The 16016-nt window shown below is 41.7% G+C and overlaps 1 protein-coding gene across 1 annotated transcript in view; it reads left to right on the forward strand.

Moving 5' to 3' along the window:
• The first annotated feature begins 1704 nt into the window (after positions 1–1704).
• LOC135391320 (leukocyte elastase inhibitor-like) overlaps positions 1705–16016 on the forward strand; it is a 36478-nt gene continuing 22166 nt past the window's right edge. The window contains exon 1 of the mRNA XM_064621553.1: positions 1705–2152. Within this exon, the coding sequence (XP_064477623.1) occupies positions 1705–2152 (448 nt within the window). The remainder of the gene's footprint in view (positions 2153–16016) is intronic.

Here is a 16016-nt window from a genome sequence, read left to right on the forward strand (position 1 = left end):
GTCACATTATCAACATCCATACTCGTTTTATAATAATACATACATTGCGGTGGCGGACTCCAATGATCTGAAAGAGAATCTCATTTATTATTGTAATCGTGTCCTATAACTTTTACTCCCATTCGGGGGTTGCCGTGGTACAGGCGTGTAAACTGAAAAATATATTATCAATTAATAATACACACACACACAACTACACAACAACTATATACTATATACACAACTATACACGTCTATATTCCAATAATACATACATAACGAGGGTGCCGACTCTGGAGCTGAAACAAGAAATCAAATTTAAACACCTTTTTCATATCCATTACAATTCCTTGCCATTTTCAAAAAATGTTGGGCTTGAGCTAAATACTGAAAAAGACAACACTCATGAGAAAAAAGAACTACATTGCAAATCAAAAACTTACTGCTCTCGTCGGACACCTGCGTGTAAGCTGAAAAGATATTATCAAATAATAATAACTAAGCCTGCACAATTGTATTCCAATAATACACACAGTTTGGCGGCGGCGACTCTGGAGCTGAAACAAGAAATAAAATTTAAACATCTTTTTCATATTCATTAGAATTCCTTACCATGGAGCTTTAATTACAAGTGCCGATAGATGTATGTAGTTAATTGTGAACAGCAGAGAACCTGGAAGACCTTGGACACGAATGACAAGAATGACACGAACACAAGAGAAAATAAAATCTATAACACTACATTTGACCAAAGAAGATATTCTTAATCAAAACAACAGAGGAGGAGAATAATCTATCATTTTAACTATCATAAAAACATCCTCGTGACTTAATCTAGTCAAACCCCATGCAATTTTCATTCTAAGAGACACTACAAACCTTACTTTGTTTTATGAATTCAACACAGAAAATATATTAAAAAGTGAACTTCACCGCATAGCACGCTCCTAGCCAACAACCAGCTCTAATAATATATGCCCTGATTTGTTGAAGACGGGAGGCGTACGCCTGTTTTGTGACAGTTATGAATATTTTCGAGCGCAATAGGGAAGATAAGTTGATTATTCCAACATTACACAACTTTTAGTTAATCAATTTCTTATTAAGTAAACAGCATAGACATATGGAAATAATGAGAAACAAAACGATCAACAGCTAGCATTAATAGAGAGCCAAAACAATGCACAATCCAACGTGTAAACAACAGACACATGCAGGAAAATAATTGAAAAAGAATCTATCAAAACGATAAACGTGCACGGATGAATAGCAGAGAAACACTTTGAACGGCACATGATGAATAATTTAATACAGCACAGAGCTAACGCTGAATAGCAGAGAAACGCTTTGAACGATGCATCTGCCAACATGTAAACAACACACAGGAAAATAATAGCAAAACAAACTATCAAACATTACAAATTGAAATGGAAATAATATATCTTTTGAACTATCATAAAATCAACCTTGCGACCTAACAAATCCAGAAGATGTGGGTTCAAGTCCTACAGTTGGCTAACCTTTTCAGTGACTTTCATCTTTCATCATTAACAATATAGAATTTTCATCCTACTCGGGCACTATAAACATTACCTTGACAGAGGTATCCAAACACGCAGCACAGCTATGCTTTACACAGTACAACCAGACTCGACCCCCAAAACGACCGACACCTTCCTGGTCTTGGCTGAGGCGAAGGAGACGCCAGCCCACGTCCTACGCGACATGGAGACCCTGCGCGCATGTGCGCGGTACCGCACACGACATGCTGCCCACTACCTACGGGACATTCACCTACTGTATGAAAGCTCAGGTTTCGGGGCTGCTATTTGCAGGCTGGCACAGTCTCTTCCGCCCCCTCCGTCGCGCCTGCTATACGCTCCACCTTTGTGGACCCTCGAGCTGCCTCCGACGGACCTGCATATTCCCGACATGTCCCGGAAAAACGACACTCCTGTCCTCGCTGCGCGCCAGTTTGCTCTTGACCATTTGAACTCTGTCCACGGTCAGCGTAAAGGAATTTTCACAGATGGCTCGGTTGTGTGCGGCGCGTCGTCTGCAGCTTTCTACATACCTCACAGCGATACTACGCAGACTTTCAAGCTGCTGCATGAAACTTCATCCACCGAAGCGGAACTGACAGCCATCTATGAAGCGCTCAACGCCATATCCGGTTCACAGGCCGACTCGTGGTCCATCTTCACGGACAGCAAGTCAGCATTGGAGACCTTGGCGTCGTACCGGTGCAGTGCTATTTGCGATCTCCGCACGCTTGTAATCGCCAGATACAACGAGCTCTTGGCTTCCGGCCACAGCGTACGGCTCCAGTGGGTACCCAGTCACGTCGGGTTGCCCGGAAATACCCGTGCCGACATTGCTGCGAAACGTGCCCATACCACGGCTGCCTTGAGTCTCAGCATCCCGCTTTCAATGTCTGCCTGCCTGCTCCAAATACGTCGCTTGCGCTCTCGCTGTGTCCAAGATTTCACAGCACGTGCCATCTCGCCCAATACATTTCTGCACTCCATCGACCCAAAAATGCAATACGTCCCTCCCCCAAACATCACGAGGAGGGAGGCGTCCGTTATCCACCGTCTTCGGTTAAGCGTGGCTCGAACGCCGGCACGGCTCTTCCAACTCAACACGCTTGACACCCCTACATGTGCAGCCTGCTCTACCGAGGGCAACACTTCCCACCTACTCCTCCACTGTCGCCTGTTCGCCGCTCCCCGTGCCACTCTGATGGAGCGGCTAGCTGCCCTAGGGCTCAGGGAGGTCACGCTGGCAACGCTACTGGGCCCTCTGCAACGCCCCATTCAGTGGCGCGTCGGAAGGGAACTCCTACGCTTCCTTACCGACGCAGGGCTCGCGCTGAGCCTGTGACTGCGCCTCTTCTTTCGCTCTTTCCGATTTGTCTTTCTTTTTTCTTCTTTCTCTTTATTTTTCCTTTTCTCCCTTTTCCTTTTTGTAAGCGGGAATAGCAAGTCGGCTGCTAGAGCCAGGCTAACCTTTCCCCTCTTTCGTGTTTTTTGTTCTGTTTTGTTTTGCAATAAACCTATATTCCCCCCCCCCCCAGACTCGACCCCGGTGGGGTCACTCTCTCCCTCTATACACTCCAAAAGCAAAGAACCCGCATATCCTTTGTCAATCTATGGGGTGGGGACACCCTCTCTCTTTTTCACATTCTTTCCTCCAAAAGGAAATATTCTTAGGACCGGTGTACAGAGACGAAATTTTTTATTGATCGCAAATAGACATTGGAATTATTCGATTCTCAAGAACACAATAAGAATTCTATCAACAAACAATACCACGCAAAAAATCTAAGAATAGACTTTTATGTCAGTGCAAACTGGTTTTAGAGAAACATTATCTAAGCAAATGAGAAATATTATCTACGCAAACAATACTCAACCAAAACGAGAAACGATGCATTTTAATGTATTTCAGATCTGACACAACTATTATGCATACATTATTCTCAACTCACAAAATATCAATCGAGTGAATATCTGAAGCAAAAAGAGAAAGTCAAATTTATTCAATGATAGAAACAATACTCATTCGAAAACGAGAATCAAATTTAATTACATCGTTTTATGATAACTTTGCAATAGTAATTTCTACACGCAGAAGCCGCAAACAACTCATCTGAAATGCAAATTAATGTAAAAGTTTGCTACAGGGAAAATCAACGCACACAACTTAAAAATACTTTCCACTCCTAGAGTGGAAAACCTCCCCACTTCATCATCACAATATATATGTTGTTGTTACTTTCCCAACTAGTAGAATATTTTTATTAAAACAATCGAGCGATCATCTGAAGCAAACTCAAAGCAGTAATTAATTTAGGGAAACACTTTCTGAAAAAGCAGGGCGATAGATCACAGGAACACATCTTTTTCATTCAGAGCCCACTAACAAAAAAAAAAAAAAAAGGACGAGTGAGAGAGGGAAGCTGAGCTCCCACGCACTTTCGCCAAGGTTACGCCCCGCAGGGAGAAGGGGGATCCCACAATGGTCGTGGTCAAAGTCATAAACTAACTCCAACAACTCAAGCCGGGAATTGAGGGTTCTTCTAGGTTTTTCTCGCTCATCACATCTTTTTTGTAAATTGACTTTCATAATTCTCACATCAGGTGGATATTAATAACATTCTAAACGCGATAACATAATAAATTTTTCGAATCGAAAGTTACGAATATTTTTCAAACTAAATTTACTTAAAACTCGAAGAAATGGTCATCCGCGTCGTCGAATGCGTTTCGGCAACACGCCGTGCAGCGTTTCCCTGACACCCTTCTGAAACCGAACGCGATTCGGCGCCCAACGCGTTCACGCGGCACCCTACGCGAGCGTGTTGCTTTCTTCCGGAAACGGGTTCGACGACGCGGATGACCATTTCTTCGTGTTTTAAGTAAATTTAGTTCGAAAAATATTCGTAACTTTCACTATCCGCGACATGGAGAATTCACGTTACGTTATAGAGTATATAGAAAATATCAATACACTCGATTAAATTCTTTGTCATCGTGAAAGAGTTCTTAAAACCTTCGCGTATCAAAGTGAGCCAGCTAAAGCTGTGAAATTACACTTTCTACAATTCAGTTCGTAAATTGCGGCAGCAGTTCCAATTTTAATTAAACACTTACTGGTGTGTGATAGTCACCACTGCTCCGGAATGTGATCTTATAAATTTGAGCAATTAATGTACAAACAAATATCATATATACAATGTGTGACTATATAGACAGCTTTTTAATCTATATATTAAAAAATTGTAAGAAAGAGTATACAGTTTTGACTTTGAAAATTTAAACAAGAACCTTTGGTGTTGGGGTTTGCGTTTTGTTTCATTATGATCTAAAATCTTCTAAAATTAAAGTATGTCCTTCCTATTTGTAGTGTCTCATATGCCGTGACATAATGAATAGACTCATAGTTTTCAGTATGGCTAATGAAAAAACCTCGGGTACATTCTGTGAATTGGAGCTACGTTTATGTGTGCTGCTTTGGTTAAGTTTGCAAAAGGAATATTTATTTATTATAATTACGTATCTTCCATTGTGTTTATGCATAGTGCTCATCTTCATTGTATAGTGGTTAAACATTTCTGATGAGAGTGTGTGATTCGATTCTCCCAAAATCTTATTGGAACTGTGTGCCGCATGTTATGATGATTAGAATTGTAGACTCCGCCTGCGCATCATACTTGTCCATCACTTGCATCGCGTCATTTTATAATAGATTCCTTTCAATATAGTATTGTCAACTGTCCAATCGTTTGAGGAAATATATACACTGTGCAATTTAATTCATAAAATAAGCTTTCGCAAAATATTAGTGATCCTCTTTTGTAAACAAAGATTGATGTAACATGCCTCTAAATTTCTATTAGCGATTCTTCTACAATTCTTTCCTTCGGGTGTCGGTGTTGTATGGAGTGTGGCCGTGTAAAATATCTTTGATTGCCAGCGCTGATTCCATGCGAAGATCCTTGTACATAGTGTGGAATAAACGTCTCCTTAGCAATCTTCAATCTAATCATAAGCTGTTTTCGTTGCGATGTGTAGAATACATCCCTAGGAACACGCTGACATCCCTCACTTATCCTGAGGATGTCATTGCGGGACAGCAGTGACATCCTGGGAATATCCCCACATGATCCTCAATTTGTTAGAAAAGTGTTAGAATGAGACTCCAGAGATGGTCCTAGGGACAACATCTGGGGACAAGACTGGGATACTCTCAGGAGCACTATAGGATCATGTAAAATTCTCCAGTAAGTCCGCTTTCATTTCTCACTTTTAGAAAGGTGCAGACGGTATAAAAAGCAAAAAATATAAAAGATCATGTGCCACTAAGTGTAAGACTAATACCCTTGTCACACGGGCACATTTACGGCCTTTTATCTCAACTGTTTTATAGATAGGGCAACAAGTTCGATGGCGGAGAGAGCGCGAAACAGTGCTGCGTGAATGTTTTCTATTTCAATTGTGGGATTTCCAAAAGGCCTTGAGATAAGAGGTCCTGAATGTGCCCGTGTGTCAGGGGTATAAGACAGCCGACTTTGAAAGGAATATCCAACAGTGGCATTGTCTTTCGCAGATAAATCATATACTATATATTGCTTATCTTGCGAACTTCCGCATATGCAAGAGTCCTCCTAGCATCGCAGTCAAAACCAAGGGTGAGGAACCTAAGTTTAATTCAATTTCATGTATAAGTAACAGACCAGTGACGAATTCCTTTGAGTATAAGGATACAACCAAGGTAGCGTCCGTGTTTCCTACTTAGTGGATTTAAAACATCCACCGAAAGTCAAGCACGCGCTGTAATATGCCATCACTTTTCTGTATCTTCCACGGAAGTGCTCCGTGCAGCATCCCGTCAGGGACCTTGCACGGATGTTCATGGCAACGAGGTCACAATGAAAGGTCTAGCAAGCTATATTTTATCGCACATTGAACCCAGTGCATGGAGTATCCGTTGAAATCATTCAATTTGTTTCTGTATCCCTGTATTTTTGTAGTTTCTCTTTCTATTCTACTATTCTCTCTTTGTAATATTTTGTAGTTTATACATGATCACTGCTGATTTGGTTCAATTTTGTTATGACAAACAAACCGACACACTAATTAATGGGCGCGGGCATAGAAATGCACATCGCATTATTAAACTAATTTACTTCTCCTATATATGTCCTCCGGCTGGCGGCCGCAGGATGAACGCAAATGACTATCACTGGAAGATCCCATGATGACACTCTCCGGATCTCCTCCGGACATCCCATCACGGACGAGGACGCGATGACACTTTGAGGACGTCCTGAGGATCGCGAGTGTTCTTGGGGATTACAATGATGACAAAGAATACAATTATTATTTCAATTATACACTTGTTTATTTCGATAAATTACAGTTCTATTCCAAACTCTGAAGTTTTGGTTTGTTGTCTTGACTGATGAATTCCGAAGACATCAAGTAGTTTATTCTGATTATTGGGCGCTTGAATCGAGCGTTGATTAACGCAGGTGATATGTTGTCGCCGTGTTTGGATTGCTTCAACAACTTGCACTTCGTCGCGATGAACTTGCACAGTCTCTTATTGATGTGTCCTTTCTCTGTACGAAGATTCTTGAATGGCGTACAAGAGAGTATTAGATGAAAATCGTCCGGTGGTCCACCGCAATTGATATGTTTGTTGAGTTTCAATAAGTGATGGTACATCAGACCTTGCACAACATTGAACTTCTGTTCATTCGACATCATTGCGCGAACTGATGAAAGAAAACAAATGTGTAGAGGCTCTAGTGGAATATATCACGTGATAAGATTTTTATGTACTTTCCATTTCAACCGTTAGGTGTAACTTCAACAAATCCGTAATGAATCGTGCGATATAGACTGCTTGTATATGATAATTTGATCTGATTGCTTTCTTGATTAATGCAATGCCCATTGCAATGACTACAATTACGTTTGGTCTAGTGTACTTCAATTCTTCTTTAGCAAACCTAAAAAACTCCACCATCAATCCCAGTGGTCCTTCCGATGTTGACGTGCAAATATTTTTATGTAGATTCGGCATACAAGTTCTCGCATCTTGAATTCCATAATTTGCATCATATCTCCGAATACGATCATGTCTAGAACGTATTGAAATGCAGCGATAATTGAATCGTTTCGAGGCTCCTCCTTTTCGAAGCAGCTTTTTATCAGGTCCTCCCATGATCTATGGTAACGAGTACAAAATCCGTCCATCTCTTCAATGTATAGCAATTGTCTGTTCTGTTTTGTAGTGTGCCTCGACACTTAATTAAATCATATCGGTGCTAATTTTATTTATTAAAAATTTATTATGTTATCGCGTTTAGAATGTTATTAATATCCACCTGACGTGAGAATTATGAAAGTCAATTTACAAAAAAGATGTGATGAGCGAGAAAAACCTAGAAGAACCTTCAATTCCCGGCTTGAGTTGTTGGAGTTAGTTTATGACTTTGACCACGACCATTGTGGGATCCCCCTTCTCCCTGCGGGGCGTAACCTTCGCGAAAGTGCGTGGGAGCTCAGCTTCCCTCTCTCACTCGTTCTTTTTTTTTTTTTTTGTTAGTGGGCTTTGAATGAAAAAGATGTGTTCCTGTGATCTATCGTCCTGCTTGGTCAGAAAGTGTTTCCCTAAATTAATTACTGCTTTGAGTTTGCTTCAGATGATCGCTCGATTGTTTTAATAAAAATATTCTACTAGTTGGGAAAGTAACAACAACATATATATTGTGATGATGAGGTGGGGAGGTTTTCCACTCTAGGAGTGGAAAGTATTTTTAAGTTGTGTGCGTTGATTTGCCCTGTAGCAAACTTTTACATTAATTTGCATTTCAGATGAGTTGTTTGCGGCTTCTGCGTGTAGAAATAATTATTGCAAAGTTATCATAAAACGATGTAACTAAATTTGATTCTCGTTTTCGAATGAGTATTGTTTCTATCATTGAATAAATTTGACTTTCTCTTTTTGCTTCAGATATTCACTCGATTGATATTTTGTGATTTGAGAATAATGTATGCATAATAGTTGTGTCAGATCTGAAATACATTAAAATGCATCGTTTCTCGTTTTGGTTGAGTATTGTTTGCGTAGATAATATTTCTCATTTGCTTAGATAATGTTTCTCCAAAACCAGTTTGCACTGACATAAAAGTCTATTCTTAGATTTTTTGCGTGCTATTGTTTGTTGATAGAATTCTTATTGTGTTCTTGAGAATCGAATAATTCCAATGTCTATTTGCGATCAATAAAAAATTTCGTCTCTGTACACCGGTCCTAAGAATATTTCCTTTTGGAGGAAAGAATGTGAAAAAGAGAGAGGGTTTCTCCACCCCATAGATTGACAAAGGATATGCGGGTTCTTTGCTTTTGGAGTGTATAGAGGGAGAGAGTGACCCCACGGGGTCGAGTCTGGTTGTACTGTGTAAAGCATAGCTGTGCTGCGTGTTTGGATACCTCTGTCAAGGTAATGTTTATAGTGCCCGAGTAGGATGAAAATTCTATATTGTTAATGATGAAAGATGAAAGTCACTGAAAAGGTTAGCCAGCTGTAGGACTCGAACCCACATCTTCTGGATTTGTTAGGTCGCAAGGTTGATTTTATGATAGTTCAAAAGATATATTATTTCCATTTCAATTTGTAATGTTTGATAGTTTGTTTTGCTATTATTTTCCTGTGAGTTGTTTACATGTTGGCAGATGCATCGTTCAAAGCGTTTCTCTGCTATTCAGCGTTAGCTCTGTGCTGTATTAAATTATTCATCATGTGCCGTTCAAAGTGTTTCTGTGCTATTCATCCGTGCACGTTTATCGTTTTGATAGATTCTTTTTCAATTATTTTCCTGCATGTGTCTGTTGTTTACACGTTGGATTGTGCATTGTTTTGGCTCTCTATTAATGCTAGCTGTTGATCGTTTTGTTTCTCATTATTTCCATATATCTATGCTGTTTACTTAATAAGAAATTGATTAACTAAAAGTTGTGTAATGTTGGAATAATCAACTTATCTTCCCTATTGCGCTCGAAAATGTTCATAACTGTCACAAAACAGGCGTACGCCTCCCGTCTTCAACAAATCAGGGCAGATATTATTAGAGCTGGTTGTTGGCTAGGAGCGTGCTATGCGGTGAAGTTCATTTTTTAATATATTTTCTGTGTTGGATTCATAAAACAAAGTAATGTTTGTAGTGTCTCTTAGAATGAAAATTGTATGGGGTTTGACAAGATTAAGTCACGAGGATGATTTTATGATAGTTAAAATGAGAGATTATTCTCCTCCTCTGTTGTTTTGATTAAGAATATCTTCTTTGGTCAAATGTAGTGTTATAGATTTTATTTTCTCTTGTGTTCGTGTCATTCTTGTCATTCATGTCCCATGGTCTTCCAGGTTCTCTGCTGTGCACAATTAACTACATACATCTATCGGCACTTGTAATTAAAGCTCCATGGTAAGGAATTCTAATGAATATGAAAAAGGTGTTTAAATTTTATTTCTTGTTTCAGCTCCAGAGTCGCCGCCGCCAAACTGTGTGTATTATTGGAATACAATCGTGCAGGTTTAGTTATTATTATTTGATAATATCTTTTCAGCTTACACGCAGGTGTCCGACGAGAGCAGTAAGTTTTTGATTTGCAATGTAGTTCTTTTTTCTCATGACTGTTGTCTTTTTCAGCATTTAGCTCAAGCCCAACATTTTTTGAAAATGGCAAGGAATTGTAATGGATATGAAAAAGGTGTTTAAATTTGATTTCTTGTTTCAGCTCCAGAGTCGCCACCCTCGTTATGTATGTATTATTGGAATATAGACGTGTATAGTTGTGTATATAGTATATAGTTGTTGTGTAGTTGTGTGTGTGTGTATTATTAATTGATAATATATTTTTCAGCTTACACGCCTGTACCACGGCCAACCCCGAATGGGAGTAAAAGTTATAGGACACGATTACAATAATAAATGAGATTCTCTTTCAGATCATTGGAGTCCGCCACCGCAATGTATGTATTATTATAAAACGAGTATGGATGTTGATAATGTGACTATCTTTTCAGATTACCCAACGTTGGATCCAGTGAACTGTATGTATTATTGAAATGAATAAGTTGATATTAATTTAGATTCACTTACAGATTACTGGAGTTCGCCCCCACCGCATTGTATGTATTATTGAAATACAAGGGTGGTTTCATATAATAATAATAACCGCTTTTTTACAGGTCAGTGTTGTGTCCAACGTGAGTTATCGTGTGGCAAGCAATGTGATGATGTTAATTTTATGTTTTCTTTCAGGGTTGGAAATGATGGAACTAATAAGGAGTACAATAGTTAATACGTTGAATGAAATATTAACAGATGAATAAATGTATGTTTCCTTTACATGCACTGTCTTGTGTTTCTTCTGTTACAGGTCGTGAAGGTTTTTCGGTTGGGTTTTTCTCCTTCGCCTGATTGGCATCACAATTGGCACAATTCCCAGCACAATTGGCTTTAATAAATATATCTCAACTTGATTGGCATTACAATTCGCATTAATAAATATATTTTCATTTGTACTTTTTGTGTATGACCCTTCTTTGCATGTCTCTGCATGTTATCAGCGCGCGGACAACCCTCCGCACATGCGCCGCGCGGGGAAAAATACGCGAACGACCCAGACGCGACGGTGGCGCTGCCCTGGTGGCAGTGTCTGAGTTTCTCATCCCCGTAGTCTCTCAACATAATATTACTACTGAGCAATGTGGATTTATGAGAAATCGATCTGTCGAATCGAATCTGTGTACGTTTATGGGCTATACGGTCCCGTTCATTTGTAACCGTGAGCAAGCGGACACAATTTATTTCGACCTTACCAAGACGTTTGACAAAGTTAATCATGAGTTACTTCTTTCGAAATTACAGCTGTATGGTTTGTGTGAAGAGTACTGCACGTTATTGAAGAGCTATGTTTCGGACCGAGGTAACATTGTACGAGTTGGCACTGCGTCATCTGATCCATTCATTTCTGTCTCTGGCGTACCTCAGTGTAGTAACTTAGGACCGCTCCTGTTTTTAGTGTTTATTGTAAATGTTGTTAAGCGGTCTCGTGTACTTTTATTTGCGGATGATATAAAAATATTTCGTTCCGTTTCAACTATGGAGGATAGTTTATTGCTGCAAGAGGATGCAGTAGAGAACTGGTGTAAAGTTAACGCATTGTGTCTGAACGTGTCCAAGACTAACATTGTATCGTTCACACGGAAGAAGACCCGAATAGCACAATTTAATTGTGTTTTTGATAACTTCTCTATAGAGAGGGTTGAGGTTATCCGTGATCTTGATGTCTTTTTCGATAGTCCATTGAAGTTCAATCACCATGTTTCGTATGTGTACTCTGCCAGTATGAAATCTCTGGGATTTATTTCTCGTATCTCTAAGGGATTCAAGAATATGCATTCACTTCTTAGTCTGTATTATAGTCTTGTGAGAAGCAAACTGGAGTTTTCTTCTGTAGTTTGGAACAGCTTATCGAAATTATCGTCGGACCATTTGGAAACTATGCAAAAGAGACTTGTCAGAATTGTTTACGACAGATTTGTGAGTCGGACGTGGTACTTCAGCTATAACAATAATCTATCTAAGCTGAGCATGATGCCCCTAAGTAACAGACGACAGCTGCGTGATACGATATTTTTTCACAAACTTGTTCATGGAACAATGGATGTTCCCGCACTTTTGTATGAAGTTTGCGTTTACGCCCCTCCAAGGCTAACTAGGTTTCCTTCTACATTTTACCCTGGTTTCCCTTATATATCCTCTCCGATTGTTCGACTGCAGTGTTTTTACAATGACGTCCAAAATAATGATGTTGATATTTTTTCTGATTTTAAGGTTTTTAGAACTGCTGTCTATTCTTGTTTGTCTGTCTAATGTTGCTTAGTGCTTTTCTGTTTTATCTGTAGTATTTACTGTATTGTTGTTTTGTCAATTAGAGTGCACCTCCATGTAGGCTTCAGCTGCTGGTGGGCACTGACAATAAATAAATAAATAAATAAATTGCAAGTTATGGTCATGTCGTGTCAATACGTGCATATAGAAATACGAGGGGTGTTCAAGTCAAACCGGGACTTTTCATTTTTTGCAAAAGTAAAATGAACTTACAGGCGAGAAATTAGTTTCTTTTCTTTTTTCAAATTTTTCAACGTAATCTCCAGCTGCACTAATGCACTTGTCCCAGCGTTTCACGACGGCTTGGATGCTAGCAGCGTAGAAACCATTACCGGCGCGTAGCAGCTATGATCGGACCGCATTCTTGACCTCGTCGTCGCAGCTGAAGTGGCGCGGCCCCAATGAACGCCTTCAGTTGCCCGAAGAGATGGAAATCGCTGGGGGCGAGGTCTGAACTGTAAGGGGGATATGGTAGCAACTCCCAGCCAAGTTCCCGTAAGGTGCGTGTCGTGAGATGCGCGGTATGCGGTCGTGCATTGTCCTGTAGGAGGAGGACTCCTTTGGCGATGAGGCCCGGTCGCTTTTGCTTCAGCGCCTTATGCACATCCCTGAGAACCTGGCAGTAATATGCACTATTGATGGTGGTACCACTTGGCAGAAAATCAACATGAACAACGCCAGCCTTGTCAAAGAAAACCGTGGCCATGACCTTACCCGCAAACGGGGTGCTTCGGTACTTCTTGGGAGCTGGCGAGCACGAATGCTTCCACTGGTTTGATTATCCTTTAGACTCAGGAGTGAAATGGTGCACCCACGTTTCATCGCACGTGATGACTCGATAAAGGAACGGCTGTCCTTCAGTGTCGAAACGGTACCTTACCTCTTGGGAGATTTCCAGTCTTCTCTGCCGGTCAAACACGGAGAGCTGCCTCGGGACCCAACGGGCGCTAACTTTCCGAAACTGGAGGTGTTCATGAATGATAGTGTTCAAAGTTGCCACAGAAAGGTCCGTCTTTCGAGCCAGTTCGAGACATGTTATCCGTCGGTCCTTGAGGATCAGGCGCTCCATAAGTTGGATGTTCTCAGAAACTCTGACACTGGGCTCTGAGCCGCTCCGGCCGGGATCGTCCTGTGCTTAGTTACGGCCGTCTCGGAACAGTTTGCACCACACAAACGCTTTGCTGCGGCTAAGTGTATCGTGGCCATACTGACCATGAAGCCTTCTGTGAATTTCAGTTGACTTTACGCCTTCATTCACGAGAAACTTCATGACAATTCGCTGTTCGATGTGCGCGCTCACCTCGTTGTCAGCCATCCTGTCCAGCACGTGTCTTCTGTTTTGCACAACCTTTGGACCAGCACTTGGGAAACGCAGAGGCCTGTCGCGTGTGAAAATGACGAAAATGAACTAGCGCGAGCCATTTGTGCTCTCAGGAGACAGAAAGTCCCGGTTTGACTTGAACACCCCTCGTACTGACGTCCGCTTAAGGTGCCACTACAGGTTAAAGAAATGTACTTGTTCCTTTTTGCTTATTTTTGTTGATCTATTTCGGTATACACCTCAAGGGCCCGTGAGGGCGTTAGGTGAGGGTAGAGCGTAAGAGGGCACAGAGACAGACGCATCGCGAAGAGAATTCTGCGAACGAACTCTGCTACGAGAAAGTTTCGCACTTCAGCGATCCTTTAACACAAAAACCTTAGCGCCATGGAGAGGGTGCGTTATTTATGCGAGGAAAATGGCGCTCGCTCTGTGTGAATTGTAATCAAGTAGGAGAAATACCTATACGGAAGTAACCCTCTTTATACCTACGGAAACTCTATCCTACATACCAGATAACAACGCTCCAAGGAAGTCGCTCCAAGAAATTGCTTTTTGTACGTACCCCATACCATGCGAACAATCCTGAAACTCCGGAAGAGTCGGCAGTACAGAGGGCAGTACAATCCTACACTCTAAATGCTGTACTTCCTCAAATAACAACAATCTAGCACCGCTCCGCCAGATAGAAGGTGAAAAACCTGGCTGGAGGCAACCTTGGTCCTGACAGCGACAACGACGTCCCTGTTGGAAGCTACAGGACGCCACGCTTGTCGAAGACAATGCCCAAGATGCGCACGGAAGCATACGCTGTGAAGGAAACACAGGGTGGCAAATAAAACAAGCCCAGGCTCATGATCTTACACTTCAGCAACTCGTTCAGCAAGGCGCCTGACAAGGTCGAGTACCTGCTGAAAATCTCGCACACCCGCTGAAGAGACATCGTGTTAGGCGACAGCAAGGTCACATCGTCCGCGTACACGGAAACCAACCACAATGTTCCAAGGTGCCATGATGTAGAACTTGGCTGTGCGCACACACACAAGTCATCGCCTCTAAGTTCTTCATACTTTTCGCACTAGTTAATAGACCTCTACCAAGGAAACGTCACCGTGACGTAATCATGTTGGTAGACATAGTGAAACCGAAACAGCGCTGGCGTAGAACACCGCAGTTTCACAAAGCCATATTCACGAAGGTCACGGGTGGCTTCTTTGTATTTTTGGTACACACAAATGAGGTAACGTTTTTCGCTGCTTTCGAGTCTTCATTCGCGTTCCCAGTCCACCGCGGAAAGAAAAAAAGGCTTCATCCCAAGAGTTGCATCGTCTGAAAGTCAATTTCGTAATCGTGTGCGGAATGTCCTTTGTTATTACGACTTAGTTTGCGCTTGCTTTGTATAGAGACACCCCGTGCACTCCGAGAGAGACTCGTACCCATCTAGCTCCTGAGGATGGAAGAGCCCGGTAGCCATTTTTCGAAAGGGCTACCGAAAAGATAGGGCTACCGGTAGAATCCAGCAGAACAAGGCCATACAAATAATAATATGTAAAGAATTGCAAACAGATCAAACAATATGAGAAGCCACATTTAAACGAGACTTTCTTGTGACTTGTTGATTTTTTGCTATAGTAGTTCCACTCTACCAAGTTGGCGGCGCTGTTGTACCGTCTGACGTCATTTGTTTGTAAACAGGGAGAAGTCTATTTTGAACACTTTTCAAACTAAGCGGTGGCGACCCTCAACGTTCGCAAAAGACAAAGTTGGAGCCGGCCCGGGTTGGCGGACAGACACCACCCTTCCGCCGCCCTGTTAGGAGCAGCTTCAGGAGGGTCGGCGTGCAGCCCAGTTCAAGGACACTGTCCAGGGTGGGTCGCGTTACAACACCTACCTCGTAGAGACTACCACCACGGTGAGATATCCCGAAGAAATTCCCCGGTCCAACGACATCAAAGCCAGCGTCCTCGACGTCGTTCGGTGCACCGACGCCGAAACACCACTCTCTCAGCGTAAACTCAGAGGATATCATGAGCCGCTTGGAAGACCGCGGTTAACGAGGATCCCCAACAAGGACGCTCGCAAAGTTCACAAACGGCGGTGTAAACGATACACACACACAAAGTGGTGATAGGGAAATACTGAGAATTGAAGGAGCGATAGGATTCCACACCTTGTATTGTTGACTGATTAGATAAGTCCTGACTGATTAGATGAGATTGATTTAGGAAAACCTCGCAAGGAGCAGT

The sequence above is a fragment of the Ornithodoros turicata genome, chromosome 4 (assembly GCF_037126465.1).
Source record: "Ornithodoros turicata isolate Travis chromosome 4, ASM3712646v1, whole genome shotgun sequence".
Classification (NCBI taxonomy): domain Eukaryota; kingdom Metazoa; phylum Arthropoda; class Arachnida; order Ixodida; family Argasidae; genus Ornithodoros; species Ornithodoros turicata.